This window comes from Ptiloglossa arizonensis, chromosome 1 (assembly GCF_051014685.1).
Source record: "Ptiloglossa arizonensis isolate GNS036 chromosome 1, iyPtiAriz1_principal, whole genome shotgun sequence".
NCBI classification, from domain to species: domain Eukaryota; kingdom Metazoa; phylum Arthropoda; class Insecta; order Hymenoptera; family Colletidae; genus Ptiloglossa; species Ptiloglossa arizonensis.
Genome location: NC_135048.1, coordinates 28,334,649 through 28,361,921, shown reverse-complemented (window position 1 = coordinate 28,361,921; position 27,273 = coordinate 28,334,649). Strand labels below are relative to the sequence as shown.

Here is a 27,273-nt window from a genome sequence, read left to right as displayed (position 1 = left end):
GGATCACCATTAACAAAATTTCATTGAGGATCTCCAGGAGCAAAGATTCGTCAGGAATGTTCAAAGACGAAGATTCGTCGGGGATCCCCAAGACAAAAGAAAAATTGTATCGAATCTCCAGGAGCAAAAATTCCTCAAGGATGATCTCCATCCAGAATCTGTAGGGCGAAGATTCATCGAATGTCTCCAGAAAGAAAGATTCGTCAGGGTTCTTCAAAGGCAAGGATTCATGGGAGATCCTTAAAACAACAAAAATTATTGGAGATCTTCGGGAGCAAGAATTCATCGATGATGATCTCCAGGGACAAAATTTCTTTAAGAATCTCTAGTACAAAGATTCGTTGGAGATCATCATGGGCAAAATTTCATCGAGGATCTCCGAAAGCGAAGATTTGTTAGAGATCTTCAGGGGCAAAAATACATGGGAGATCTTCAGGGGCAAAGATACATCGGAGATCTTCAAAGTAACAAAATTTCTTCGTGAATCTCCAAGAGTGAAACTTCCTCGAGGATGATCTGCAACTGTAAAGACAATTTGAGGTAAGTGTACCAGTAGCACCAGTAGAGCATTTGAGCTTAACAGAATGTTGTGGGTCTTGGTTCTCGCGATAGACATGTAGAAATTCATTTTAAATGCTGTACCAATATGCCCATAGTACTACCATGTCACGTGATGACTTGTGGTTGTAGCATTATTTCACTATAAATCTTATCATTACATTATATACGGTAATAACAACCTGGAAATATTTTAAGAAGATATCAGATATTCGAGAAATATTTCTTGAATATTTCAAGGCGGAATGCATTCTTTTATTTTTATTTTTATCTCTGAGTCTCAGCTACTGGTACCTTTACCTTACCTTCTTCACTTTTGACCACCATTTGGACCTACAAAGTTTCATTAAAATCAAGGTGGACAAGAGAGGTGCATTCTTTAAATTTCATTTGTATCCTCTCTGAAAAATCCAGCTACTGGTACCCTGGATACCTTCACCACACTGATCTTAGTCTTGATCTGCAATGTTTCGTAAAAATCGGTCGAGTTGCATCGAATATTGTGGTACGACGAGATTATAAGAGTTCACGTGTACCAGACGCGGCCAACGAACGTGTTGAGACGTTGTTCCGATGTTTGCAAAAATAGGGAGAACGCTGCCCACACCGGTGGCGTGCAAAGTTTGCGGGGACCGTTCCTACGGAAAACACTATGGGGTTTACTGCTGCGACGGTTGCTCGTGCTTCTTCAAGCGGTCCGTGCGCCGTGGCGCTCTCTTCACGTGCATAGGTGCGAAACCTCCCTTTTAAGGTTCGTTTACACTACCGACAAACCAAACTCGAAACGACTGTACCATCGAAACACAAATCGATAGTTGTGTTAGTCATTATCTCCTACCGTTCACCGATGTAACAGTCCCCTAAATTAATAAGGAGACACGTAGAATAATCAGACAACGGAACTGTAACACTTATCAAATTTCTATTTATTCGAACAGAAACGAAAAAGTTGAGAATTCGTTCAAACAGTTGAGAATGTCTTTGTGAGAATTAGATGGACCAATCTCAAGATCATGAGATAACCTTTAACACTACCGAGGAACGTTTCTTTAACTCTGGTACGTTCCTCGGGTCTTTTTCGACCCACGCGCTCACAAAATACATCGTCCTTCTACAATCGAAACTATTATTTACTATTAGTTTACGAGTGCCACGTGTCTCGAATATTTCGTTCAAGAAACTTCGCACGTACAATTTTGAGGTTAACTTTATTCTTTCGACCCACGCGCCCACAAAGTACATCGTCCTTTTACAATCGAAACTATCGGTATTATTTACTATTAGTTTACGAGTGCCATGTGTCTCGAATATTTCGTTCGAGAAACCCTGCACGTACAGTTTTGAGGTTAACTTTATTCTAGGTTGATTAGTTGCTTCATCGATGTTTGGTTAAAATGGCCGATTTTTTAACAAATCGGGAAGAAATAGAAGTTTAGTGTAGTTTGGCGCCACGTAAGAGCGATTCGTAGAATTTGGTTAGGGTCGTTATTAGCGAACGATTGGAAACAATGACAAAACGCTATCGACTCTTGTTTCGACAGTTCGTTTCGGATTGTCGGCAGTGTAAACAGACCTTTCGTTGCTCCGCGCTCGAGACGATCGCGATCCGATCGCGTTCGTTTTCTGACACTCGAAATTTCGTTCCAGCCGGCACTGGAACGTGCGCCGTCGACAAAGCGAGACGCAATTGGTGCCCACACTGCCGCCTAAAGAAGTGCTTTACCGTCGGCATGAACACAGCAGGTAAGATCAGGGCCCCACGGTAATCGAAAAAGAGGCCCCGTGTGGTACATCGACCCTCTCTGTCCCGAATCGATTACACCGTTAAGAAAAAAAAAAAACAAAACAAAAGATACATTAACGCGGTAGGATCGTGAGACAGAATCGATCGAAAGGTACAAATATTGCACGATTTCGGTGAGAATCGTACAGAGGAGAAAAAAAAATATTAGGCTCGCGATATCGATCGTAGAACGAAAGATTACGCTCGACAAGTTGGCTTTCTAATGTAAATCGAAACTAAAGATTGAACGAAGTATACGTCGGTACGCATACTTTACGGCGCCGTATCGTTAAGAATCGTGCAAATGGGGAAAAAATACATTAGGCTCGCGATACTGATCGCACAATGAAAGAATACACCCGAGCAGAGTCTGTTCGTTTTCTAATGGGAGTGAAAATTAAAAATTAAATAAAACACGTCGGTACGAAGATCGCGTAACACGGTATCGTTAAGAATCGTACGATTTGGTAAACAATATTAGGCACGTGATATCGATCGTACAATGAAAGAATACGCTCGACGGTTTGTTAACTTTCTAATGTTGAAAAATGAATGAAACATAACACGTACGTATTCTACAGTCTGCGATACGTATGCACACCGATACGAGGGAAATTATTTATAATATTGTAAACAGAAGCGATTTAAGTCGTCGAATGGAATCATTAGGGAATTTTCGTACGAAACTTCGAGACTTAAAATTAGCGACGCTACACAGGAATATTTTGGGACAGAAAGGGTTTTAAAAGAAAACTCTGTTTCGTGCAATAAATAATTCTTTTGGTACAAAGAGCAATATTACTACTAGTTGAACTCGATAATAAGGCTTATTAACAGATCCCCTCTTACGAGTAACGCTATCGATCCATTAGAGACAGTAGTGGTGCATAAGCGGTGCATAATATACTGTCGGTAATATTAATATATTATCAGCGCATAATTTGTTCGAAATCATTAACTGACTCTAAAACATTACGTATGCTAGACGTAATATTGCACGGTAATTTTTGTATAAAAAATGAATGCATACAAATTACTTAATTATTATTATGTAAATTTGAGGCCCGTGTAAGCGCGAGCTCGCTCGCCTGTGATGGGGTCTGAGTAGGATCCGTCACGAATACGGGTATCCAGAGCTCGACAGACTCGCTCCGATTCACCATCGAAGACGTAAACGTTCCGCGATAGTTCTCGCGAAGCTTCTGTATCGAAGAATCACACGTGTCCATCGGCTAACGAGCGAAACGAGATGCAAACAAAGCCGCGTGACCCGCACACGGCCGTCGTCTTCCTCCCTAGGTACTTGGCGAACCATCGTCGAGGCGGTTTCGATCAACACGGGAATTATTTTCAGCGACGGACTGATTGTCAACAGTTTGTTTCGCTCGAAAGCCAACGCGTTCAAATCTCGCGTACGCGGCATCTCTTTCCCAGTACCGATGCATTTGGAACGAATACTAGATCGATACCGAGCAGGCGTCTATACTATTGTAAAATATATCAGAAAAAAGTAACAGTATCTAATCGGTACGAAACAAACGAATAATACATATTCAGGTAATTACAGATTCGCTTGCACCTCAAACCGAGACTGCTTATCTACTATTTTTAACTCGAATACCATTCGAGTACTCGAGTATTCGAATATTTTATGCGACAATCGAATATCCAAATGGTGCGATACGGTGTGCGTGTGTTATTATGCGAGACGTTTATTTTATACCGACTAGACTTCTACTTCGTTCGCAACAATATCGACTGTAACGCTGTTGTAATTGATACACATCGTTACTTTCGTGCAAATATCAAAACGGTTCGATTTTAAGCGACACTTCTGGTATCGATACGGTATTAGCTCTACAGCCGATTATTTTTACCCCCCTCGCGGTAAACTCGCACCGTTTTCGAATATGTCGAAGGTATTTCATTTTCGTAGCCGTTCAAGAAGAGCGAGGACCGCGCGTGCGGAGCAGAATCGTCGCGACGGTGATAGATGGCGATTCCAGCGTCGCGTGGAACGTGAACAACGATCTCCCGCAAAGACGTCTCTTGTCCCAGTCGACGGTGGCACTGACACGCGAACCACAAATCGGGTCGCCGATCTATCACGCGAGTGGCTGTGGTACAGGCTTCTTTTTCTCCTCGATGTCACACCCCGCTCGAGCACCGAGGATCGTCGCCGCGGGTAACGAGCCGAGGGATCTTGGAAAATTTCAATCGCGAATGCCTTTGTTTACATAGTTCCAGAGAACCACAGACGCAAAAAAACTTGTCTAAACTACCACAGATGCAACGGGAGGCGCTAGATGCGCTTCAACTTCCAATTGGTAGGGACACGAATCATCGATCGCATTCTGCCAATCGAAAATCAGAACGGATCGAGCATTTCGGTCGTGTCTGTCGTGTCATTACCAATAGGATTAACACCTTTTCGATACCATCGATACCGGATGATAAAGTATCGTTTTATATTGAACCGTTTTGATGCCTACACGAAAGTATCGATTACGTATCAATTACATGCAACGCGTACCACTCGATATCAATTTTCGGTATCGATACTCTCGTAGTATATATCTAATCGATACCGTACGACATTGCATCGACTGGCTGAAATATTATACTACGAAGAAACATCAAATGGGTATCAGTACTTACGTAAAGTATCACATTGTGTATTTTGCAGTAGCATCTCTGATTCTCTCCGATACTAATCAATGCTAATTAAGAATTTACGTGCTGGTATCGATAGTATCGATTCGGTATCATTTCCATCCCTGGCATTAAATTGCTCGAGTAACGTCAATTTGTGTCGTGTTACTGTCCATGGTAGAATGGACAAGCTTGTTTGCGGTGGTACGAACAATAACGAATCGCGGCTATTTACAGGGCCAACGATGCGATACGAGATCGCTGCCCAAATATTTCTCGCGACCGTGCGTGCCGCTCGACAGCATCGAGAATTCTCGATGCTCGACGTCGATGAGCAGAATCGAATCCTCCGGAGAGGATGGGCCGCGGCGTTCCTTCTGCGAGCTGCGATCTGGCCGATCGACCTTTCGAACTTTCGAAAGCGAGACGGTTCGACCAGCGACGATGCCGCCACCGCTTACGATGCTCTGGTCGCGGCGCGGTCCACCATCTCGAAGTTGCGCCTCGATCGGATCGAGATTTCGATTCTGGAGACTTTACTTCTCTGCCGACCCGGTAAAGCTTGATTTCCAGTGGCGCTCGGGTAACGTTCACACACAGTAAAAAATATTACCGGGGAGAATGACAAAATACTGATCACATAAAAAAAGTTGCTTGAAAACCTCTATGGCCAGATCTACTAAATATTTTTTTTATATAGACATCTTGTTCAAAAAAAATATCAAAAATAAACTTTGATCGAAATTTCTCTACCGTTATTTTTTATATCAGTATTACACGACAAGCAAACTACACACGTATCTAATGAGAACCACGTATAAATTTTGCGCGCTGCGTGCACGCAATCTTAGTCGTTTTCCCGTCGCGAAAAAAGAAACAGGTTTGTGTTTCTCCACAACTTTAAGCTCTTCGTTCTTCTCAAATATGTAGAAATCGCTGAGACCACGAACGGCATCCGTCTGACATCTCGAGCAACGGACACCGCCGTGGAAACTCTCGTTCGGCATCTGGACGCTCGAGCCGAACGACGCTCTCCTAGACTGGCCAGGATCATGCTGGTCCTTCCGATTCTAACAGCTTGTTGTCCACGAGAATTGGCCGGCGATCTTTTCGCACCTATTATTGGAGACGTCGATCTTGAGAGAGTGATCGCGTCTGTGCGCTGACTCGCCCGTTTGACCGTCGCGTAAATGCGTCTCGGGAAAGGTAATCTAGTCACAGTAACATAACTCCTATTCCCCGTCGCTTTCGACACGCACCTATACCATCTACGTGAAATCTCGCGACTCCTCTCCTCTTGAACGTTTTGCGTGAATTTATGGCGAAAGCAGATGAGAATTGACGCAAACGTAAACAGTGCCATGGACGAACAGTCTTCTGGTCTTTTTCAATAGATGGCGTTTATTAAGCTCAACGTTGATTACATTTTGTTTCCACCTCGCGCATGTACACATAACCTAATGAAACTTCACGCATTTCCTTAAAAAGAAACGTGAATATTGGTCAGCCTTTCTTGTTCGATATTTTTTATTCAATCTGATGGAACATCGTGTGAATGAAATAAGCACAGAGACTTGCGGAATCTTGTCAACGCAAAGAAGGTAAATAAGAAACAAAGGAAATCAAATTCAGCTTTATTTTCTTTGGCACTTTATTAACGCAAATGTAACAGTTTTACGGAATACAGTATGTACAATTGCTTAAAATAATATGGCGCATCAGAGAACAGGACGAGAACGTAGATGGAAACGAGATGGAAACGAGACGTCGCGAGACGCACCGACTTTCGGGCGATAGTTCGCGCCTTGTTTCTATGCTCGCGATCGCTCGTTTCTTTTCCGTTGACTTCGAAAATGGTTGCACGGATATCGATTAATCACCGATACAAGCTGGCGGGTAAAAAATGTTAAAAAAACAAAACAAACAAAAAAAAATGAAAATAAACAAAGTATATGCACCTATGCGATACTCGCTGAGGCTCCACGCAGGGGTATTAGTAATAAATTAGAATACTTATACGATAGATATGTAACGTTTGAAATGCCACTCGAGATAATTTCGCTATTGCATGAGAATCTATGAACGAATAATATCTTTGCCCGTTCGTTGTGTTAGATCTGGATTTGCATTACTACTACACTATGCTATGCAACGCGGTGGATACGCGTGTAACTTTTATTAATATTTAAAGTGGAAACAATGAGACTCTTCGAGGCTGCAAGTGAAACTTGATTGTGAACGATTGTCTGAAAGGGACGCGCGTTATTACAAATTACAAACGAACCGTATTGTACCTCGAGACTCGTGAAATCGATAAATCGCAGTCGACACGCGCAACTCGTTATAAGTTCGTCGCGCATCGATATTTGTTAGATTAAGATAATCACCACCGACTCGCGGGGTGTCCTACATAAGGCACCGTAAAATCTAGGCACTATGTACGCCAGCCATCGTAACCGACCGAACAAGAATTAAAACCGTTTAAAGAATCGATCGACTTTCTTAACCTATGAGCGTGATGCGATCGACTCGAAACGCTGCGAATCTTACAACTAAAAACACTGCACCTTTGTCAAAAAATAACGTTCGATATATCGCACGATCGATACCCGTCATCAGTACTTTTTTTTATATTTTCGATACCTTTCCTCCACGGACTGTCTGTGCAATTGATTGATAAGATCATTCGGTACGTACCACAGTTTCTCCGCGGTGTTGAGAAGAGCTTCTGTCACCTGACAGCACACAGCGGCCATGTTAACCTGAGCTGTCAGATCGGTACGATCTTGAGGATGAACGTATCGCGGTGGAAACAAAGACGGAGCCACTATCATCGCTACGTTATGTATCGACATTTTGTTGAACGCCTGATTCTCGACGACCACGTTCAAAAACGTAACTAACGCTTTCAAGGTACATCGATGCTCTATCGGTAATAGTAGCACCAGCAAAATCAACGAATACGATAACTCTTGACGATCCTTCACTCCTGAACGCACGAAAAGAAAACAACGTATACTTATGTCGCGAGAAATTTTCAACAAATATTTTTGTTTTTCAAAAGAAAAATAATCGAGACTTTACAAATGCTCTAGGTTCGCACGTTTCGGACCAAAAAATTTATCGTTTACTTACTGTGACTTTGGTAGAAAGCGTCGATAAGCTCGATAGTGAGCAACGGTTGCGGCAGATCGCGTACCAACTTTTTTAAAACCGCCGACAAGTCGTGAGACGACATGCGCTTGAACAACTTGTCCATCTCTTTGGGCTTGGAATAAAAATCCGTTTCCAACTGCGTACATATAGCCTCGACCTGGACAACAACCACTATCAGAATTTATTCGAAAGGAACATAACGTTTAACAATTTCATGATTGCATTGAAACGTGTATGTACTTTTTGCTTATGTCCCCCAACGCGAAGAATTCCCTCTTCCTTTACGCCACGTTTCGTCAATTCGTTAAGTATTTTTTGGAACACTAGCGGTACATTGCTTTCCTCGGATGTCAACTGGCTATCTCGAAGTAACAGAGTCGATAACGACGCGCCGAATAAGTTTCCAGCTACGGACACAGTAACGTTAATTGTTTATCAAGATCTATGTTAACATTCGATGATCTTCGATCGTCTATGCGAACCTTTCGTTCGACGCTTATTAGGTTTGCGTTTCTTTAATGGTACGTTATATTTATCGAAAACTGCGCTTAGTTCGAGCCACAATAGTGGCTGCAACCTCGTGAGTTCTCGTTGCGACAACGATTCGACACCTAGCCGTCTCTGTAAATCGTCGGACGCAAGAGTTTCCGCCGCCCATTCTTGCGGCCTGACTTCGTTCGTTCGACACATTTCCTCAAAACTCAAGTGGCCATGAGATGACGTACGATTTAGTGGATGCGTTATCAATCCTTCATCCGCCGGTCTCGTTAACCCGTACAGGCTACTATGGCTTCGAGTTACCGTTGCATGACTGCCCGAGTTTCTCCTAAAATTTTATGCGACAAGAATTACACGATTGTAAACTAGCGTTTTGCACATGCACTTATAAAATCATTTAGAATTTGGCATTACCTCAAAGTCGAGTCCTTGGATATGTTCAACTTTTCGATGGATTTGTTATGTAAGCTTGTTGTGTTCGCTACTTCACTGGGATCGCTACCGCTACGTCTTTGTATAGTCGGCCTTGAAACGTGTATAGTTCCTAACCTGTGATATCCTGTTAGCTGAATACCTTCTGCAATTGAACGTATCGTTCAGGTGGATCCAGTTCCACCTTATTGAATATTGTTACAAACTATGTGGGAGGTGTCCGATACCTGAATCGTTTGCAACGTCTCCTCGTAACCAATTCCCAGCGCGTCTGAAGATCTCTTGAATGGGCAATGAATTTGGCGATGGACCCGTTGACGATGAACTCGTCACAGTATGCACTGTCGTAGACGGTGCACTAGGAGTTCTGCGTACCGTTTCCTTACCTTCGTTTGATGCTCGTTGAAATACCGACACAAAGTTTGGAACGGTGGCACTGTGAAAAAAAAAGGGTAATTATTCATTATCGACGAAGCAACCAATCGCCGTCGAATATGACGTGAGATTCTCTTACTTTATATGATGCCCATCAATGACGTTGACCGCTGATAGTGACGGTGGCGATGCATTTTCTGGCGTCGCACCTGGAACGGAATCTAAAGAATCAGGTGTAGCGCTGCGCGACCTTGTTCCTGTACTAGACGCCTAAGACAAACGATTTATTGTTTATTATTTGGCCTTGCGACTTCACGTCGACTCTAATCCATACCTCTACATCTTTAAAAACATCTCTGATATCTGGTTTGCGGACTCGCTGACGCTGATTAAAACGCTGTTTTACTGTATGATTAAGAGATTTGACACGACGTCGTACTGCTTCCGCTTGTGCTCGCGATAAGGGACGCAATGCTGCGCCCAACTCTTCTGGATGCACTTCCTGCCCAGCTTTCCATGCTTCTGTAAGTTGTCCCAAGCCAGCCGTTCGTAACCATTCGGCTTCCTCTTCTCCATCTAAAAACATTCATGTTAATTGTTCTTTCAAATCAGTGTCCCTTAGAAAAAATCAATATTAACAAAGAAACATACCATCGTAATTACGTGGACACTCCTCTTCGAGATAATCATCCAACAGTTTGGTTTCTTCTATCATCTTTTGATATTCTTCCCAATAATCTAGTAGGTGACTGTCACCACCAACATATGTAGCTCCTTGTTGCTTCTCCATAGTTTCAAAATTTATTATTCAAGTTTGGATAACTTAAATTTATCATTCAGAAGTAATTCTTATTAATGACTGAAATAAAAATATCTTAATGCTAATTTTTAAGTCATCTCAACCAACATGACGCATTTCTTTTGTCCTCAATTTATCAACGATTATTCGAAATGATAAAAGTAGTTGATTATCGAGAAACTTACGCAGACGATAAAATATGATTTGCACGAAAAGCCACCCGACTATGACGTTCAATAATGATTGTTCATAAGAAATATTATAATCTTTGGTATCATAATCTATTTAAGTGAGATCGATCGTCTTGAGAAATTAATAATCACTTTTCTAAAGTAGGACACAAATCGAATTAACATACGCATGGCCTCGAGGAAGTATCGTTGACACGATTAAATAACGACACGGAAAAAAAGACGCATATATCGGAAATAAACAAGTATTAAAATAAATTCCAAAACTGTACGAAATACATACATATTTCCACATCAAATAAATGCGAACACCCGCACGTGTAAACTATAACTGTGTGTATGAACTCGTGGCATATATAAAGAAACAAAAAAAAGTCTCTAATCGCCTAACCTCTTCGTAGTAAACCGTTTTGCGCAGAGTAGAAGTAACGACATATTCGTGAATGAAATACGTACGTTTCCGAACAGACTTGTTCCGTGAGTGGCATACCAACGTCTGCATGATCATCTTATTCCCAAAATAAATTCTAAATTGGCGACGGTCAACGTAGCACGATACTTGAAAAACACGCACAAAGAAACAGCTTCTCGATGTCCAATCCGTGATACGATGTTTTCTCAAGGCAGGTGGATCTACGCGCGAATATTTCGAGGCTATTTACTATTTCCGAGAACTAATATATTCCGTGTGTTCCTTCGAATCGCACCCATCATGAGCGAGACTGCCGATTCGTCGACCTAAATACGACATAACGAGCCTATCTCGAAAGCACGACAGACAAATTCGCGTCTTTGCATAACTCCCGCTTCTTTGGACTTAACTTACATTGAAAATAAAAAAGGCGAGAACGTGTTCTCGCGACTCCACAACCTGTTGCTGACGCATATATGACTCCCACCTGTATTCGTATTACACTGATTCACGGTATTGCTGTTTTCAAGCTGACACCTGCGCCTCCCATTTTTTGAGGCGACGACACCACATTGACTAAGGCACCACCAGAGGGCTACGATTCACGGTTGGTTCATATTTTCTGAAAGTTACCAATACATTGAATTTGTATATATATAGATATATATTTAAAAATCAAACTCTATACTAACATTGCATTCATAGCTGACTCTGCTACACATACTTTACCAAGTATAAGATCATTAATAAATACGTGATTTTGTTTCTTTCTTGTGTCACACTTATACAATTTTTTAGTGTTTAGGTCGTTAATGACCCAACAAGTGACACAGCCATCTAGCAGCGATACGTATGAACTAAAACACAAAGAAACAATGGTTCGTTGGAATATGTGCTTTACGTTTATTTTGATTAAAAGAGCGAAACTGTTGCGCATCTCAAGGTTTGACATAAATCGACTTAAAATGTTTTAGAAAGTATTTTGTACCTCATTTATGATTCGTATCTCAAAAACTGAAATACCGACATAATGAAAAATCAATAGTTCCGTGCGCACGCCACATTTAACAATGGCAACTTTGAAAATTATTTTCAATTCGACTTTTTACTGAAGTCGATAAAGTCGACGAAGGAGTGATGGAGTGATTTATATATTAGGTGGATCGGAAAGTAATGTCGTTTCTGCGCATGTCACTATTTGATTGTCATTTGTCACCTCATTGTGTACATTAAAGTCGTAGCAAAGACATTCTGAGGTTATAGTGACTTGTTTAGTTGTAAATAATTAAATTTAAAATTTTTCTTTACAATTTTGGGTGAAATGGCCAGCCAAATACCAGAAGAGGTACATATCCGGCAGTGCATGCTTTTTGAGTTTCGCAAGGGTAGTAACGCAACAGTTGCTACCAAAAACATTTGCGATGTTTATCCAAATGCATTAGACGTTCATAAATGCCAAAGGTGGTTTTCCAAGTTCAAGTCCGGTAATTTTGATCTTTCCGACTCGTATCGATCAGGAAGACCAACAACGTTAGACAATGACGTGTTAAGTGCGGAAGTGGAAGCAAATCTGTGTCAGACAATCGAGGAATTGTCAGTCTTAACCAACCTTGGTCGACCATCCAAGAACATTTGCAGCAGATTGGGAAAGTAAGCAGAGCAGGTGTTTGGGTCCCGCATAATCTGTCCGAAGAGAACAAGGCTAACCGATCCACCACATGCAACTTATTGCTTCAACGGCACAATACAGAAGCGTTTTTTGATCACTTGATCACCGGAGATGAAAAGTGGGTTCTTTATGATAATCCAAAACGCAAAAGGCAGGCTAAGCCAGGTTTACACCCCAAAAAGGCCCTTTTGTGTGTTTGGTGGAGTATTCGCGGCGTTGTTCATTTTGAAGTGCTGAAACCTGGACAGACTGTGAATGCAGACCTTTACTGTGAACAATTAGATCGTGTAAATAAATCTTTAATTGAAAAGTGGCCAGCGATTGTCAACAGAAAAGGCGTTATTCTGCAACACGATAATGCAAGACCGCACTGCGCAAGACGAACCTTGGCAAAAATTAATGAATTGGGGTGGGAGGTACTGCCTCACCCACCATACTCGCCCGATGTTGCACCATCGGATTTCCATTTATTCCGATCGCTTCAACACTTTCTAAGTGGCAAAAGATTTGCAAATTTGGATGATATTCAAAATGCCATCTCTGTATATTTTGCTCAAAAACCAATTGATTTTTATCGATCCGGCATTGAAAATTTGCACACTAGATGGCAAAAGGTTGTTGATAATGAGGGTGATTATATCATTGATTAAAAATAAAAACTCGTTAAAAATTTATGTGTTTGAATTTAATGTAAGGAAACGACATTACTTTCCGGTCCCCCTAATATATCGCCGCTAGATGGATACAATACTGTCACCTCTATAAAAAGAGTGAAATTAATAACATAAGAAAGGAAAGTTAAATTTAAATTTGCATTAGGCAATAAAAAGGAGGGAACATGCATTATCTTTCAAGAATGTATAACTTTCTCTTTTTATTCAGGATTAATACACAACTTTAATAATATAATTTTTAACAGACCATCTCGAATCCGGAATGCGCGTTACGAGTACAATAATTCGAAGAAGGATTCGTAAAAAGAAATACGTGTATTATATAGTGATCACGCAATTCCAATAATCGCAAAATCATGTGATCTTTATACGCTTAACTTCGATTAGCACGGTTACCCCATCCTCTTCTATGTGTGTCTTTATATTCGTCCATGGCACGTAATTGATTCAATGCCTCTGGATCATCGTCTTCAAGCAGTTCTTCCTTTTTAATTTCTTCTGTCTCGTCTCCTCCCGAAGGCTTCGAATTCGCCTGAGTTTGCTGAGACGGATTGGGCCAGCTTAAAAGAATACATTGAAAGAGTTAGAATTCAATACTGTGTGAACACAAATACAAAATCTATACTCACTCTCCTTCTTTCACCCGTTGATCGTAAAATTCTTGAACAGTAAGAATCGGTAGACTAGGGTAACCAGCTCCGTATACTTTCTTCTGTGCTTCATCTCGAGTAATAATGATCGGCTGTAATTTAGGAGCAGGTTTACGCTTCTGTGAAGCATACGAGGTCATAGTTTCGGTTTTTCCCATTTTGTTGATATACTCCAGAATTGGTTTTTCTGCTGCTAATGAGCATAGTTCTTCAATTGTTAGATTTACATATAATTTTATGAGTACAACGAAATATTGCCTCTTGATTTCTTCATCTACGTTTGGACTTGACAAATTTCTTCTGAAGGTTACTAAACTCGCTTCTAATTCCTTTTGCTCCCTGTATCTTTGCAGTTTTGTATTTCTTCGACTTATCTACAAAATATCAAGAAACATTATAACTTCTTTAAGAAGTGCTTTATTCAATGATTAAATCCAAATAGTAAATGTACCATTTCTGTAATTAGTTCAGCATTTGATTTAATCCTCCCGGAAGTGCTTTCTTTTTCAGCATCTGGTTTAACTTCTGGTATTTCAATGTCGGTCAAACCATATGTTTTAACACGTTTTAAAAAATCAATAAAATAAATTTCTGCCACATTAACAATGTGCATTCTATCACTTGTATTGCATATTTTTGTAGCAAGTGTACCAAGGAATGCTGGTAGTAAAAAATACTTAATGTTTTCTGTAGCCACTTCTTCAAAAGATTCGTTGTGGCTAAACATATCGACTATGGAGACCAGTCTTGTAGCATCTTCTAACATATACATAGCTCGTCTGATGTCAGACTAGCATAAAACAAGAGTAAAAAGGTACATTAATACATTAATTAATTGAAGAAATAGGAAATGCATTATTTTTAAATGCTTGCGATTGTTAAAAGCGTGACTCTCATAAAAAGATGATCAATATCATTAATAGTGGGAGAAGAATAATATTAAAAAACTTGTATGTAACTTTAACACTCAATACCTGAACTTTTGCACTGTTCGTGGGTTCATCGGTTTTATTTATCTCGTTAAAAAGATCGAATGCTTTGTCGAATAATTGCGACAACGTTGCGATATCTTTTGCATCGTTTCCTGAATTCAACGAATTTTCTTCCGACATTTCTGCCGTTTTGATACAGTTACTTTTCCGGTTTTTGTGAGACGGCACTGATGCAAACAAAACAAATCTTCTTATCAAAGCTAATGAACACCGACAAACATTAACTGACTTCAGTTCGATGGCACTCAAAGAAAATACTACGTGCAATACATTCACTTCTCCTTCATAAACTTCTAGTTATAACGCTAGATGGCACTAATAGAACGGCGCGATCATATTTACATCTTTCAGTCTTAAATTTTTGTTTGCAAATATATGTTTATAAAAATAAAATTGCTTGTAATTAATCAAAATCAAAATCTTATTTAATTCCTTTGAATTGTTGTCTTCCTTTAACCGTTTAAAAATTCTGCGAATTCTTGGAATTATGACGTCATTTTCATGAAATTTCGCGAACCATTTTTTTGGGTATATTGACAATAATTTCGAATGTGACCTTAATTTCTTATTTACTTTTCATGAATCGATCAATTATTTGACTTAGGGGACAACTTGGAGAAATAAAAAAGAAGGATTATAAAAGATTTGAGAATACTCTGAATTGTTTATTAACTTGAAAATACATTTAATGTAACAATAACAAATGGAAACAACAAATGGAAGTTGGTAATAAAATGCGGCGGTAGCCTGCGCGTGAGAAACGCGGCGGTATTATCGGCAGTTCATCCAGCGGTTCTATTAAAGCGTCAGACATATAGCAAGCACCTTGTTGAGTCGATTGGCAAAGCATTTTTTTGTTTCGCAACAATTAAACGAAACCTAGAACCTGTTTCCCCTTACTGGTTCGAAAGCAGTTTCGTGTCGGGATGGAAATAAATCGACGCAGATCCTTTGAATACATTAATTATTCTCGTGTTTTAGTACTTTACATATCGATAACTGGTCGGTTACGAAATATGGTAGTGTATTCGGTAAATCATTTCGCGGCTGTACAATTTTTATTCTCGATCGCCTCAGTGAAAGTCACTGTTAAAATAAATAACGACAATAATCACGCATTGGCGGTGAAACTGACTAATTAAAATAAAACTAACGCGATTAAAGAAACGCTCGAACGTTTTCTTGAGCATCGTTAATTGATCGGATAGTTTGCAAATACTCTTTCGCTAGGTAAAAAAAGTTTCATTATTCTCGATTCTTGGTCCTTGAAAAAATAGCGTGTGGCATCCTCGTGTCATTTCCGCGCACGAAGGGTCTGAGATACCTTTACCTCAACCTTTTATCGTTTCTAGAAGGTTTTTAACTCGCAGCACCTTTCGAATCACGTGGTTGAATCAAGTGGCCATTGATGTGGCTAGTCGTGTGCGGGTGTCAAGGTGAAATCCGAAGGTGGTAACCGATTTTACTGCGACAACGCTTTGCACTGTTTACAATTCTCCATTCGTTCGTTAAATTCCTCTATTTGGAGCGTCATTTCGAAAAATTTGTACGTATCGTGAATGTTTCTGGTTGCCGTGCGCAATATATCGTGGGGACTCGCACCCGGTTCTTCGATTAAAAAAAAAAACAAGCGTATTAAAGCATAGTGATAACGATTCCTTTCGATTTGGCAAGGAACAACAGATTCGACTTACTTATCGCGAGATGCGCCGACAATGCAGTCTTATCCAACGACAGCGCCCAGATACGAAGATTGTGCACCTTCACGACTCCATCCATTTGCATAAACGTGCTCTCTACTTGAGAGTAATCGAATCCTTTTGGAATCCCCTCCATCAAAACGTTCATCACGTCCTTGATTATCGCTACTGTAGTTAATACCACCAAAACTGAGAACAGGAAGGTGCAGATCGGATCGACTATGCTCCAACTCGGCTGAAAAAAATTTCGCATATAATTTCTTGATTTTTTAAACAATTGAATACAATCAATTCTCATTGAGAATTACAAGTAAATTATACGTGACACAATGACATGGGGTGTAATTTTAAATTGGTCGTAATTGGTTTACTACAAGGTAAACTGATTAGCTAAATCTATTGTATTATGTATTTCTAAGAAAAAGTGTCTTTTTAATTTGTTTTGTCAGTACAGTTGAGTGACTAATGGGTTCGGGTGATTATTTACGCGCCAATTATATCTATTACTGAACTTTGATATTTCTCTTTTTATGGTCGGTATCTTAAGGTCGCAATGGATTGGATGATTGCGTACGAAGGTGCGTGAGTGATGATTCTGAATGGTTCGTTCTTTTACAATTTAGAACGAATTTATTGAGTTGTATACCTTGAAATAAACGATCAGTGCTGCGACAAAGACTCCTATGCTTTGAATAAAATCCCCCAGCACGTGGATGAAGGCTGCTCGTACATTGATGTTCTTTCCATCGTGAACGAGGTCCTCCTTATCTATTCCTGCGGTCTCTCCAGAATGGTGCGACTTGTGCGACATATGTCCGTGACTGTGGCCGTGTTGATGCAACGACAGACCCATTCTACGAAACGAAACCGATTATTAACCGATCGAATCCAGTTAGAACGACGGGATGATTTTCGGACGTGGTTTTTTTAGTTGAATGGTGTATATCACTAACACTAGATTTACCGCAACGCCGACGGCAGACGAAATCAACATCACGGTGGCATCCAGCTCGAAGTTTTTGTGAATGATTCTCTCGACCGCCAAATAAAACAGGATTCCAGTAACCACCCATATCAGTAAAACCGACGTCAAAGCTCCTATTACCTGCAACGATATTCGACATGTTACACTTGATAAGGAAAATGTTGAGGCTGATTTGTACCGTTCGTTCGGACACGGGGCAGCATGGTTCGGATAACAGTTGCAAGGGAAGACTACAACTTTGCGCGAATGTTCGATCGGATCGACCTAAGAACTACATTTGTCGCTACTCTTCAACTTTAAACCTAGTGCTTCTTTCGATCCATCGCGTCCTCATAATATGGGATTGAATGGATATGATGAAGAACAGTACAAACTACTTTAAAGTTCTTAATCCCAACGTGTAGTTCTGTGCATTTGGTATATAGTTTCGAGATTATTTAAAAATGGCTAATTTTTAACCAAAGCTCTTTCATTAAAGCTATCATAATACATGCAACGTAATACTCGTGTGTTCTCTTAGCTTGATATAATGTATAAACAAGCTCTCTATAATATAACAGTGGCTATCTGATGAAGCTTTCTCACCAATCCTTCGAATATTTAAATAATATACGACGATAATAAAGAAGGAAGCTCGCAAGATGTCGAAAGAAAAGTTTATAAAAAGTATTTCCCAATATTTGAAATTGTTTCAATTTCCTTTCGAGCAGCTTCCTTTTATCTTCTTCATAGTATACAAAAAATGACATAGTATGTTTTACGAAGGTTTTTGCACTCATTATGAAAATACGATTACAAGTCACTATCCGAAGATAACGTATACTATCAGGTACACTATTCGGGTACACTACCGCTCAAAAGTATTTAATCTCTCGTTAAGTGTGTGCGTTAATGAATAGTACAAAACAGTATCTTTAAGGTGTTAATAAAATAATTGTATCGTTCCCACGAAAAAACCAAAGCTTTGTAATAAAAATGAACTTAAGTTCGAAATCTCCACTTCTTTTACTAAATTAAAATAAACACTCATTGCGTCAAGCGTCTAATCAGTTTTGAGCGATAGTGTGACGTTCAAGAATATCGTGCTCGTATCGTATCAAAACATTCCTGATCGGATTGATATCTAAACCACAATGAGTTTGTCTGTATATAATCTAGTCGAGACAGTTAAGTATACGTAAATATTCAAAGTCGTCTTTTTTTCTTTCGAAACAGAAAAAAAAGCCTCGGGGAATTCTGCGCATTGAATAGATAATATTGCTGCCTGTGCATTATTGTTCGAGTACTCTGGTACAACGGTATACGAATCAGCCTTTACATGTTAGTTTCACGGTTTGTGGGCTTTCCGAGAGATACGTACTTCCGCCCTGTACCATCCAAAGGGCATTTTCCTCGTTGCTGGTCGACTCGCCACCCATATCGAGAACAACGAGATCATGAACGACGCAAAATCCGTCAACAAATGCGCTGCGTCCGTCGCAATCGCCAAACTGTTGGACAATATTCCACCTGCAACAGGAAATCATATTTGCTGAGAAATCGTTCACATTACTCCTCCTTCGATTTCCTTGTATATATTATATATATGTATATATATATATTTTTTTTTTCAGCACGTACGTTCGTACGTAGTGTATTACCTACGATTTCCGCTATCATAAAAATTACGCATAGCGTGCTAGCAAGCAGTAATTTCTTTCTTGCCTTTTTATCGATCTCCTCGTTTCTTTCTCTGTGACAATGGTCTTCCGTAATGGCTGTGAAATCATACAGAATAAAATTACAATTGTGCGTGAAATAAGTCGGCGGGGATTGAGCGAAATTCTTAACCGACTGGAAATTACAAATAAATAATGGAACAACTATTGGATCGGAACCATTAAATGCATATAATTATCTTTCTTAATGTGTATTTTACGACGTATTTATTTTCTGTTTGTATAGACGTTATCAGATACTTAACGACATGTTTTTGTTAATTTTAATTCATTTACCCAGTCAATATGTAATTTACAGTCAAACAATTTCTGTGAATTTGAATTTATTTACCCAGCCAATATGTAACTTAGAGTCAAATAATTTTTGTTAATTTTAATCTATTTACCCACTCGGTATATAATTATTATGGTAAAATAATTTTTTCTCGATTTTAATTTATTTACCTAGTCAGTATTCGTTTATTAAATTTTAACGTTAAATTAGTGACTTGTATAAAATTCAACTTACAAAATAATTTCGGTTGCAATTTTATTTGTAACTTTCGAAAAAAAGAACCGTGACATTTAAGGGGGAAGATACTCATCGGTACGTTCGAATCAAAAATTTCGCCTAAATCCCCCCCCGTAGGAACGAAGAACTTACTGGAAGAATTTTTTTGATAATCAATGGCTGCGTTTTCGTCGATCGGCATACCCCTGACCACCGTGCAGCAACCTGAAAGTTTTCCATGCACGCAGAAGATCACCTTCCTTGGTGACGACACCTCGTTGTCCTCGACTTCGTTGTTATTGGGTGGTATGCTCGTCCCATAACCGTACACGGCTTTGTCCTCGAACCTACGGACCAACGAGAATCATTTGCTTTCTACACGGTATCATATTACACTATGTTGTGACCCTATTACGTTCACAGATTGAACGAAACCGTCTATCGAGGTGATAGGCGAAAATGACGTCCAATTTCCATTTGATTCTAGGAGCATTTACCGATAACGAGAACAGAAATTTTCTTGCGAACGTTCGTTTATGTAACCTGCAAAATTCGACATGATTGCATCACGTGCGATAGAAATCATCTATCGTTGTTTTCCGCGACAATTCGGAAATTATGTTCTTCGATCAATTACTCGCGTTACCACCGTTAACGATTACTTTTTACTCGTTTGGAAAGAGGTTACGGAGCAACGTACAGAGGCGAGTCCGATAACAATTGCCATTTCAAATAACTTGTTGTTCGTACGTTTTAAGAAAATTCATTTCGTTCGAAATACGTTGTGTTCGGTGATTTGTACAGAAATCTTGCATTTCGCGGGATATTAGATTTACCTTGAATTCGTTAAACGACCCCGCTTGTTCCTTTAATACTATGACTGATAAAAAAAATAATATTAATAACCCAAAATAAGAACGGTTCGCTTCTCGTGCTTATCGTGTATTGCAACTCGCGGAAATCGCTTCAAGGTTATTTTGTTCGCGGGTCATTGAATTCGTCTGTTTACCGACTGTGCGTAACACTGTACCGGAAAAGGATACGCAGTGTCGTTGAAAAACTTGAAGGTTTCTCAATAAATAAATTAAGATACTTCGGATGGTTATCACCCTACATATTTTCGAGAATACAAAACTTGAGGAATGTACCAGTACAACGTATTTCACGTGGTTTCTCAATAAACAATCTTGGTTTTTCCAGACCGTTATCGACTCACCCTATGTATTTTCGAACTGTTTTATTTTCAAGCAGAGTGTAACGCGATTAAAGCATTTTTTATCGATTAAAAATATTTCTTTCCCGGAGAGGAAAATTACATCACGACGGGTGAGAAAAGTTTCAATACTTTCGTTCGATCTTATTCGTCGATTGCTCGATCGAAACGTACCGCGAACCGTCGACGTTGCGTTGCTCCATCGTCGCGTTTGCATCGCTTCCGCGAAGTTCATGCCGCGTGCGCACGGGCGTGCGTTCGACGATTAACCTTCGACGCGCAAGGACGAACATTCTTGGCGCGAAACTTCTCGCCGCGATCGAATTGTGTGTGACGTTCCGCGGACACACGGGACGGTGGCGTTCGAAAACAACCAAGATAAACGGCTCGTCTTCGAGCGAGAACGCACGGAAATTTGGGTGCGTCGCAGTATTTTCGAGATACAAATCACGAACTGTGGGGAACTTGCACGCGCGTGCATACGTACGTACGCCTCTTCGTGACATTACGATGACGACCAATCGTTATCGTTCCTCGTGCAGCGTTATCTGACAACAAGATCCCGACCCCGACCGCCGATTTGCACAAATGCGCGTACACGCTTAGATCGTAATCCGTGATGAAGATTTTCACAGTAGCGAGCACCGATTTCCCGCCGGTAATCACGTGCGACGACAATAAACGCCGTGTGCAAAAACCAATTGAAACGCGAAATCAGATCCGTCACGGGCGGTTGTGTGCAAATCGGTGCACTGTACGAGGGTGGGAGGTGACGAGTGAAGAAATACACAAAGAAGGGTGGCCAATCGACGCGGGTGTGGGCGTTCAGATCGATTCGATCGAAGGATAAGATTATGTTTACAAAGTTGATATTTTTTAACTCGAAACTTTTTGGTCCGTATTAATCATTTTGACAAAGAAGAGATATTTTATGAAGCACATTTCTTTTTATGGGGGAATGACTTTATCGGCACTACAGTAGGGGAGAAATTTTTCAAGAAACGCGAGAAATTTGGAATTTTTAAAAAATTTTAGACATCCATTCCTTTCTTATTTAGACTTCGCGAGTTCGCAGTCTCGCGATCCGGACACTCGAGAATTTTGTAACAAGCGAAAACCCCGTAGGATAAAAATTATAATCTGATGAGATTAAATTCTAATTAAGTAATGCAGCAATGTGTTGATGTCGTCTCGTTACCCGGACAATTTTTAACCCCACTCTTTCTGGCTCGTGTTAATTGTTTTACGATGAAGAATATTCCTCTGAGCGCATTTACGAGAAAGGAATTTATCGAAAGCTATTTAAAATCTATAAATATTGTGCAACGTCATTTTGGCGCCACGGGAGGGGAGAAATTTTATGAAAAACATGATAAATTTTAATTCTTTTTAAAATTGTAGATATTATGCTTTAATATTATTTTGCTACCCAATTATCTTTCTTTCTCTCTTTCTGTTTTGCGATAAATTGCACTCGTATTGCGCGGATTATTATAATAAATATAATATGATTATTGAAATTTTTATTCTCTTTTTTTTTATCACTTTCTATGTTTGCAATAAATGTTTGAACAAACAGTCTCAAATTAAATATTTTCGTCGATCGCGTTTTCGTTTATTATTAAAAAATCTATATTTCCGTTAAAATCGATCGAATCCGTCGACGTAATTTATTTACCATTGCCTTCTCTATGTATCGTCTTATCCGGTTGAACGACCGGTCAACAACTCGAAATACCACAACGCATTTATTGTTTTCTTCTTTTTACCTATTTTCATTTACTCGTTCGGCCATACACTGGTTGGACCGCATAAATTGTTACGAGCTTTTGTTCGAAAACTATTAGAGAAAAAAATTTCTTTTTCGATTTTATAGAATTCTCAGGGTCCTATTACATAACATACGAACCACGGCTGAGCGTTCCAAAAAATGACCGCCGATAACCATACAAAACCAAACGAGACTTCCGACGCTATTTCCGACAGTGTCCGTCAAAGTAACTTGAGATACTTTACGCGAATCACCCTATACATGTATAATGTCTCATTCTCTTCTTTCCTTTTTTTTGTTTTATTTTATACCGAAGGGGTTTTAACCTATCGTTTAGGAGAGGTAACGAATAAAAAAAATACATAAATGAAGAAATAAGCAGGGGAGCACATAAATAAAGAAAAGAAGAAAGAAATACATAAATGAAAAAATAAAGAAAAGTATATGTAAATAAATAAATAAGCAGTTGTCCGATAGTGTATATCGTAGATTCGTTTCATGAACTCCCAATCCATTCTTCCGACCCCGTCCTGTCGTTTACTCGTCGGTCTTGCGAAAGAAAAAGAAATAGTATTCGAACACCAAGTCGATCGCAGCGCTCGAGGGGAGGGGAGAATCGTCGAGGTGCGTGGACTGAAGTATAGGTAGCGTCGTATAGTTTCGACGCGACATGAATTACACGCCTCACTACGTTTCCTTTTCCTTTCGCGATACACACTCTTATCTGCTCTCTTCCTGCGATGGCAGATCGATGAAAAAAAAAAACGATGAATCGAGACACCCAGCGAATCTCTACTGACGCCAACATAAGGTCCACGCGTCGTTCGTACTGCGACGAATGACGTGATCGATAATCCATCTTCGATCGATGTCGCGAAATTCCTAAGCGTACGCGTGTTATACATGCGTTTTAAATAAAACAGATTGCCATCGCTGATCAACGTCGAAACGGATAAGACGCAACCCAATCGTTCGAAGCGATCCAGAGCAGTGTGTCTCAAACTGTTTCCTTTCGGAACAAAAACAAAAGAGAAAACTGTTGGCGTACCCACTGTTGTATAATAGAATTGAGTTATAATTTCTTAAGATATTTTAAAATTATATTCACGCTTTAAAAATGTCAATGCAATTCAATCGATCTCGTGGTATTTAGTTCAAACCTTTTTGCATGTTTATGTAAACAAGTGTTAGCAAACTCACACGGGTCTCAGGTATGTGAACGTGATCTATACAAATCGAGTTTAAGAAAAGAAATACGATCCATCCTTTTATATTTTAACTAATCTTACGACGTTGTATTCTTTGTGATATTTCTTTATCTTAAGCACACATGAAGCTAATACTACACCATATGGAGTAAACATTATTTACCTTTTAATTTAATAGCATGTTTCAACATCCTGAAGATGGTCTGCGCGAAAGGTCGAAACGTTTATTAAAAAAAAAAAAAAAAAAAAAAAAAAAAACTACTAGTCAAATTAAAAAGGATGCGTGTAGCTTCTTTTTTTCTTGAAATAGCTCGCGGCTTACGAGTTGAGAAACACTGATCCACCGAAACAGACAATCGAATTTCATACCGAGTATTGAATTTGTTCTGTGTCCAGTTTCCATGTCAGGTATCGTTTGAACATTATCGTGCAACACGAAGGAATTCGATCGTGAGTAAACGCGGGCGATAGCAAGTAATCATTGGTTAAACACAGGTAACCGCAGGGCTGAGCCATTGACGATCGCAATTTGATCTACGCTTCACGTTTCACCGCGTACTCCTGCAATCCTTTCCGGCTAGCTTACGTTTATTGTGTTTTTCCTGACTGTTTTTCCATTTCTCTAATAACAATGTCCGTTTTAGCTGAAAAATAGTGTTTCAAAGTACATTTTCGTAATCGAGATGACGGACCAAGTAAAGAAATATAGACGAAGGAACGAGAGCAAAATGTATGCGAAGAAATAACAAAAAAAAAAGAAGATTCTATATTACTAACATTGCAGACAGCACAAATGGTTTACTGTGAAAACACAGACTACGCTAAGTAGATCGACGATATTACACGGCACGTGTTTTCGAAGATGCGAAGAGAGAGATAGAGAAAGAAAGAAAGCTGATCAACGGAATGGGAATTTCAGGTATTCCGAGAACGCGTCTCGCGTAGGAGAAACAATTCGGATAATTTTTTGACATGACGACCATCGAAAAGAATCAACCCGTTGGATCGAAGTTCCCCTCGCGTTGTCACTTTCTCTCGGTTTCACGCATGAAAATCGTGGGCCGTGAAGCGACGACGATCGCGGAAGGACGCGCGCTTCGATGGAGTGCTGGTTTCTCTGGTGGGGTTGGAGGTGGGGAGGAAATGTGAACCGATCGAGCGATCGAATCGGATCGAATTGAATCCGGAAGGATATTCGAACTCACAGCTTGATCTTCTCGTCATCCATGATCCTCGGGGCGATGTGTACTGGACGGCGCTGATCGTGATGTTCACCGCGAACGATCGATTCACCGCGATCGATCGAAAATATGGAAAAGAAAAGCTGAAGAGGCGAAGAGGCGAAGAGGCGTAGGGGCGAAGAGCAGAAGAGTCGAAGTCGAAGAGAAGGGGGGAGCCGGCCCAACGGTAGGTAGAGTGAAGAACGAAGTCGATCGTAAAAGAATCGAGAGCCGTTAGGTCCTCGGCCGACCGACAACGAAGAGATGCGGATGGACTGTGCGCGCGACACTAGTTACATAAACAACAAAACCCGCCTGCCACTTCATTCCGTCGTTTAGTAGAAAACCCTCTGTCCAGGCTAGTCCGTTTGTTTTACCAGATAGCTTAGCTCTCAATAAGTTTCTCCTGCTTCGTCTCTCTCCCTCTCGCTCCCTCGAACGACCACTCTCGACTCTCCTCCCACCATGCCTTTCCTTTTGCAACGTCGCGTTCCCCCACCCGTAGCGCTTCCTCTATCTGTTTCTGCCTTTCGAACTTCCTATCTGCCCTGTCGTTGACTCCATCTTTGTCGTGCCTCGACTTATCGTCACTTTCCTGTTTTTGTTATTTCCTGACGCGTTTCTCGCGTTCCCACCGAACGTTTGCGTCCATTCCGGATTTCCCGCGCTTCTGACGAATCTCGAGCAACGCGGATCGATCGTCCCGGTCTAAACGTCGATCGACGCTGATTCGTTCGATTTCGATCGATGCTCGTCCATTACTCGTTCTCCCCCCTCGAGTCCGTAAATACGTCAACGAAAGATACTCCTTCCGATTATCGAATCCCTTATTTTCCACCTGCCGCGAGAAAAACCTCTCTTGATAAGACAACGCCTGTAAAAACTCGTTCGAACTTCTTTGCGCTTTAAATGAGACTGTCTTTCTTACGGTGAACACTGACGCTGAAACTCGATGAATAACCTTTAAATGGTTTCGCGTACCTCACCGATCTGACTGAGACTACGGCAACTGGTCGGCTTATATCGTACTAGGGGGGCGGATGGGAGTCAGGGAAAAATGTATATATTGCTTTTGAACGATTATTTTGATTCTTCACTGCGACCGTTACGACGTATATTGCCGATTTATCCGTTATAAATAGAACAAGGCGATACAACATCCGGACATAGGTAACGAGTCGAGATAATGTTGTTTAAACAATCGCGAGCACCAGAATAATAGTGTTCTTTGAACGCGCGTTAATCTCACTTAATACTTATAGATATAAAATGTATATATAAGTACACGAGGAATGTGGAAACAACCAATCAACGAATCCGCTGCGAGACCGTTGTTAACAATCTTTTATATTTCTTTGATTCTATCTAATCGCTCTACAAAATTTTTAACGCGAAATCGCGCGCGCAAATCTCCATTCTCGATCGTGCCGCGAGGCAAGCGTTTTTTTCTCTGGATCGTTACTCAAAACGTATAAAAAGTCGTGAATATGATTTTGACGATGCTTACCAAAGTATAGCGGGAACAAGATAAATTACCCTATCACGTAAACATGCGGTCAATATCCCCGTTTAACCGATTTCTCGAAAACCGTGTAAAAATTTCGATTCTATATTTTTTCGGGCGACTTCATCTTTCAACTAAAGTATGAAAATTAAACATTTACTCGAATTGAGTCACGAGTCTTGTGTATTTGTACCAGCCAAATTATCGCATTATTTTGATCAAGTGCTTCATGTTTTGGTTATAAACAGAGTACAATACATAGTTACAAGTGAACATGAAAATATGTGATCTTAGCGAACGACAAAAACACAGCTAATATTACGTACGATATTTGATTGTCTCGCGTAGTTTCGTCCATTCTTGTGACAGAGATGCCGATCCTTGTTTGTATGATATATGAAATCTCGATTCTCTCTGGATTTGTACGAATAATACTGCTTCGTGTAAGAAAATAAACTACGAACGAGGAATAACTTGGCCCGCGTGCGCAACGAATCACAACGCGACGTTTTTCTATTGGCGGAAGATGTCATTAGTAGCAAATTAAAGTCCGTTCCTTCGGAATCGTCGTAAGTTTATAAACTTCCAACGAAACGATCGCCGCGCGACCTTTCAATATTGTC

At 40.2% G+C, this 27,273-nt stretch overlaps 4 protein-coding genes across 10 annotated transcripts; 1 reads left to right on the top strand and 3 right to left on the bottom strand.

The window, feature by feature from the left end:
• Positions 1–171: 171 nt before the first annotated feature.
• On the top strand, positions 172–11,419 carry Hr83 (nuclear hormone receptor 83). Of its 2 annotated transcripts, XR_012993118.1 has the most exons (6): positions 172–1,288; positions 2,206–2,301; positions 4,278–4,526; positions 5,231–5,548; positions 5,924–6,594; positions 11,387–11,419. XR_012993118.1 is itself a non-coding variant. In XM_076318989.1 (5 exons), exons 1-5 carry the CDS (start codon positions 1,132–1,134, stop codon positions 6,157–6,159), a joined length of 1,056 nt encoding a protein of 351 aa, XP_076175104.1. In that variant the 5' UTR covers positions 172–1,131; the 3' UTR covers positions 6,160–9,830. The 2 variants fall into 2 exon arrangements, 1 of the variants encoding a protein (XP_076175104.1); XM_076318989.1 differs by lacking the exon at positions 11,387–11,419 and having other exon boundaries at positions 5,924–9,830.
• Conu (Rho GTPase-activating protein conundrum) lies at positions 6,621–11,451 on the bottom strand. Of its 5 annotated transcripts, XM_076318901.1 has the most exons (11): positions 11,271–11,451; positions 10,901–11,182; positions 10,106–10,313; positions 9,789–10,030; positions 9,594–9,724; positions 9,307–9,515; positions 9,062–9,224; positions 8,632–8,975; positions 8,390–8,556; positions 8,129–8,306; positions 6,621–7,982 (listed from the first exon to the last, which is right to left on the bottom strand). In XM_076318901.1, exons 3-11 carry the CDS (start codon positions 10,242–10,244, stop codon positions 7,609–7,611), a joined length of 1,947 nt encoding a protein of 648 aa, XP_076175016.1. In that variant the 5' UTR covers positions 10,245–10,313; positions 10,901–11,182; positions 11,271–11,451; the 3' UTR covers positions 6,621–7,608. The 5 variants fall into 5 exon arrangements, with proteins under 5 accessions (XP_076175016.1, XP_076175007.1, XP_076175035.1 ...); XM_076318892.1 differs by having other exon boundaries at positions 10,901–11,451; XM_076318920.1 differs by lacking the exon at positions 10,901–11,182.
• Positions 11,452–13,384: 1,933 nt separating this feature from the next.
• On the bottom strand, positions 13,385–15,122 carry Tap42 (immunoglobulin binding protein Tap42). Its single transcript, XM_076318980.1, has 4 exons — positions 14,824–15,122; positions 14,301–14,639; positions 13,829–14,223; positions 13,385–13,759 (listed from the first exon to the last, which is right to left on the bottom strand). Exons 1-4 carry the CDS (start codon positions 14,959–14,961, stop codon positions 13,573–13,575), a joined length of 1,059 nt encoding a protein of 352 aa, XP_076175095.1. The 5' UTR covers positions 14,962–15,122; the 3' UTR covers positions 13,385–13,572.
• A 666-nt stretch (positions 15,123–15,788) lies between these two features.
• On the bottom strand, positions 15,789–27,143 carry LOC143150571 (proton-coupled zinc antiporter SLC30A2). 2 transcript variants are annotated; one of them, XM_076318958.1, is made up of 8 exons: positions 26,977–27,143; positions 19,888–20,081; positions 19,167–19,283; positions 18,887–19,035; positions 17,495–17,646; positions 17,188–17,395; positions 16,536–16,776; positions 15,789–16,449 (listed from the first exon to the last, which is right to left on the bottom strand). In XM_076318958.1, exons 1-8 carry the CDS (start codon positions 27,006–27,008, stop codon positions 16,304–16,306), a joined length of 1,239 nt encoding a protein of 412 aa, XP_076175073.1. In that variant the 5' UTR covers positions 27,009–27,143; the 3' UTR covers positions 15,789–16,303. The 2 variants fall into 2 exon arrangements, with proteins under 2 accessions (XP_076175073.1, XP_076175084.1); XM_076318969.1 differs by lacking the exon at positions 26,977–27,143 and adding an exon at positions 25,132–25,292.
• Positions 27,144–27,273: the final 130 nt, after the last annotated feature.

Bases quoted from the DNA above. Each gene is read 5' to 3' on its own strand.
- Hr83 (XM_076318989.1), top strand. From the start codon at position 1,132: ATGTTTGCAAAAATAGGGAGAACGCTGCCCACACCGGTGGCGTGCAAA. The intron at 1,289-2,205 runs GTGCGAAACCTC...ATTTCGTTCCAG, and splicing joins CGCTCTCTTCACGTGCATAG to CCGGCACTGGAACGTGCGCC. The intron at 4,527-5,230 runs GTAACGAGCCGA...GGCTATTTACAG, and splicing joins ACCGAGGATCGTCGCCGCGG to GGCCAACGATGCGATACGAG.
- Conu (XM_076318892.1), bottom strand. From the start codon at position 10,244: ATGGAGAAGCAACAAGGAGCTACATATGTTGGTGGTGACAGTCACCTA. The intron at 10,031-10,105 runs GTATGTTTCTTT...GAATGTTTTTAG, and splicing joins GTGTCCACGTAATTACGATG to ATGGAGAAGAGGAAGCCGAA. The intron at 7,983-8,128 runs GTAAGTAAACGA...TCGTGCGTTCAG, and splicing joins CGCTTTCTACCAAAGTCACA to GAGTGAAGGATCGTCAAGAG.
- Tap42 (XM_076318980.1), bottom strand. From the start codon at position 14,961: ATGTCGGAAGAAAATTCGTTGAATTCAGGAAACGATGCAAAAGATATC. The intron at 14,640-14,823 runs GTATTGAGTGTT...GTTTTATGCTAG, and splicing joins CGAACAGTGCAAAAGTTCAG to TCTGACATCAGACGAGCTAT. The intron at 13,760-13,828 runs GTGAGTATAGAT...TATTCTTTTAAG, and splicing joins CAACGGGTGAAAGAAGGAGA to CTGGCCCAATCCGTCTCAGC.
- LOC143150571 (XM_076318958.1), bottom strand. From the start codon at position 27,008: ATGGACGAAACTACGCGAGACAATCAAATATC. The intron at 19,036-19,166 runs GTAATACACTAC...TTCCTGTTGCAG, and splicing joins TATGATAGCGGAAATCGTAG to GTGGAATATTGTCCAACAGT. The intron at 17,396-17,494 runs GTTAGTGATATA...TTCGTTTCGTAG, and splicing joins GGCGTTGCGGTAAATCTAGT to AATGGGTCTGTCGTTGCATC.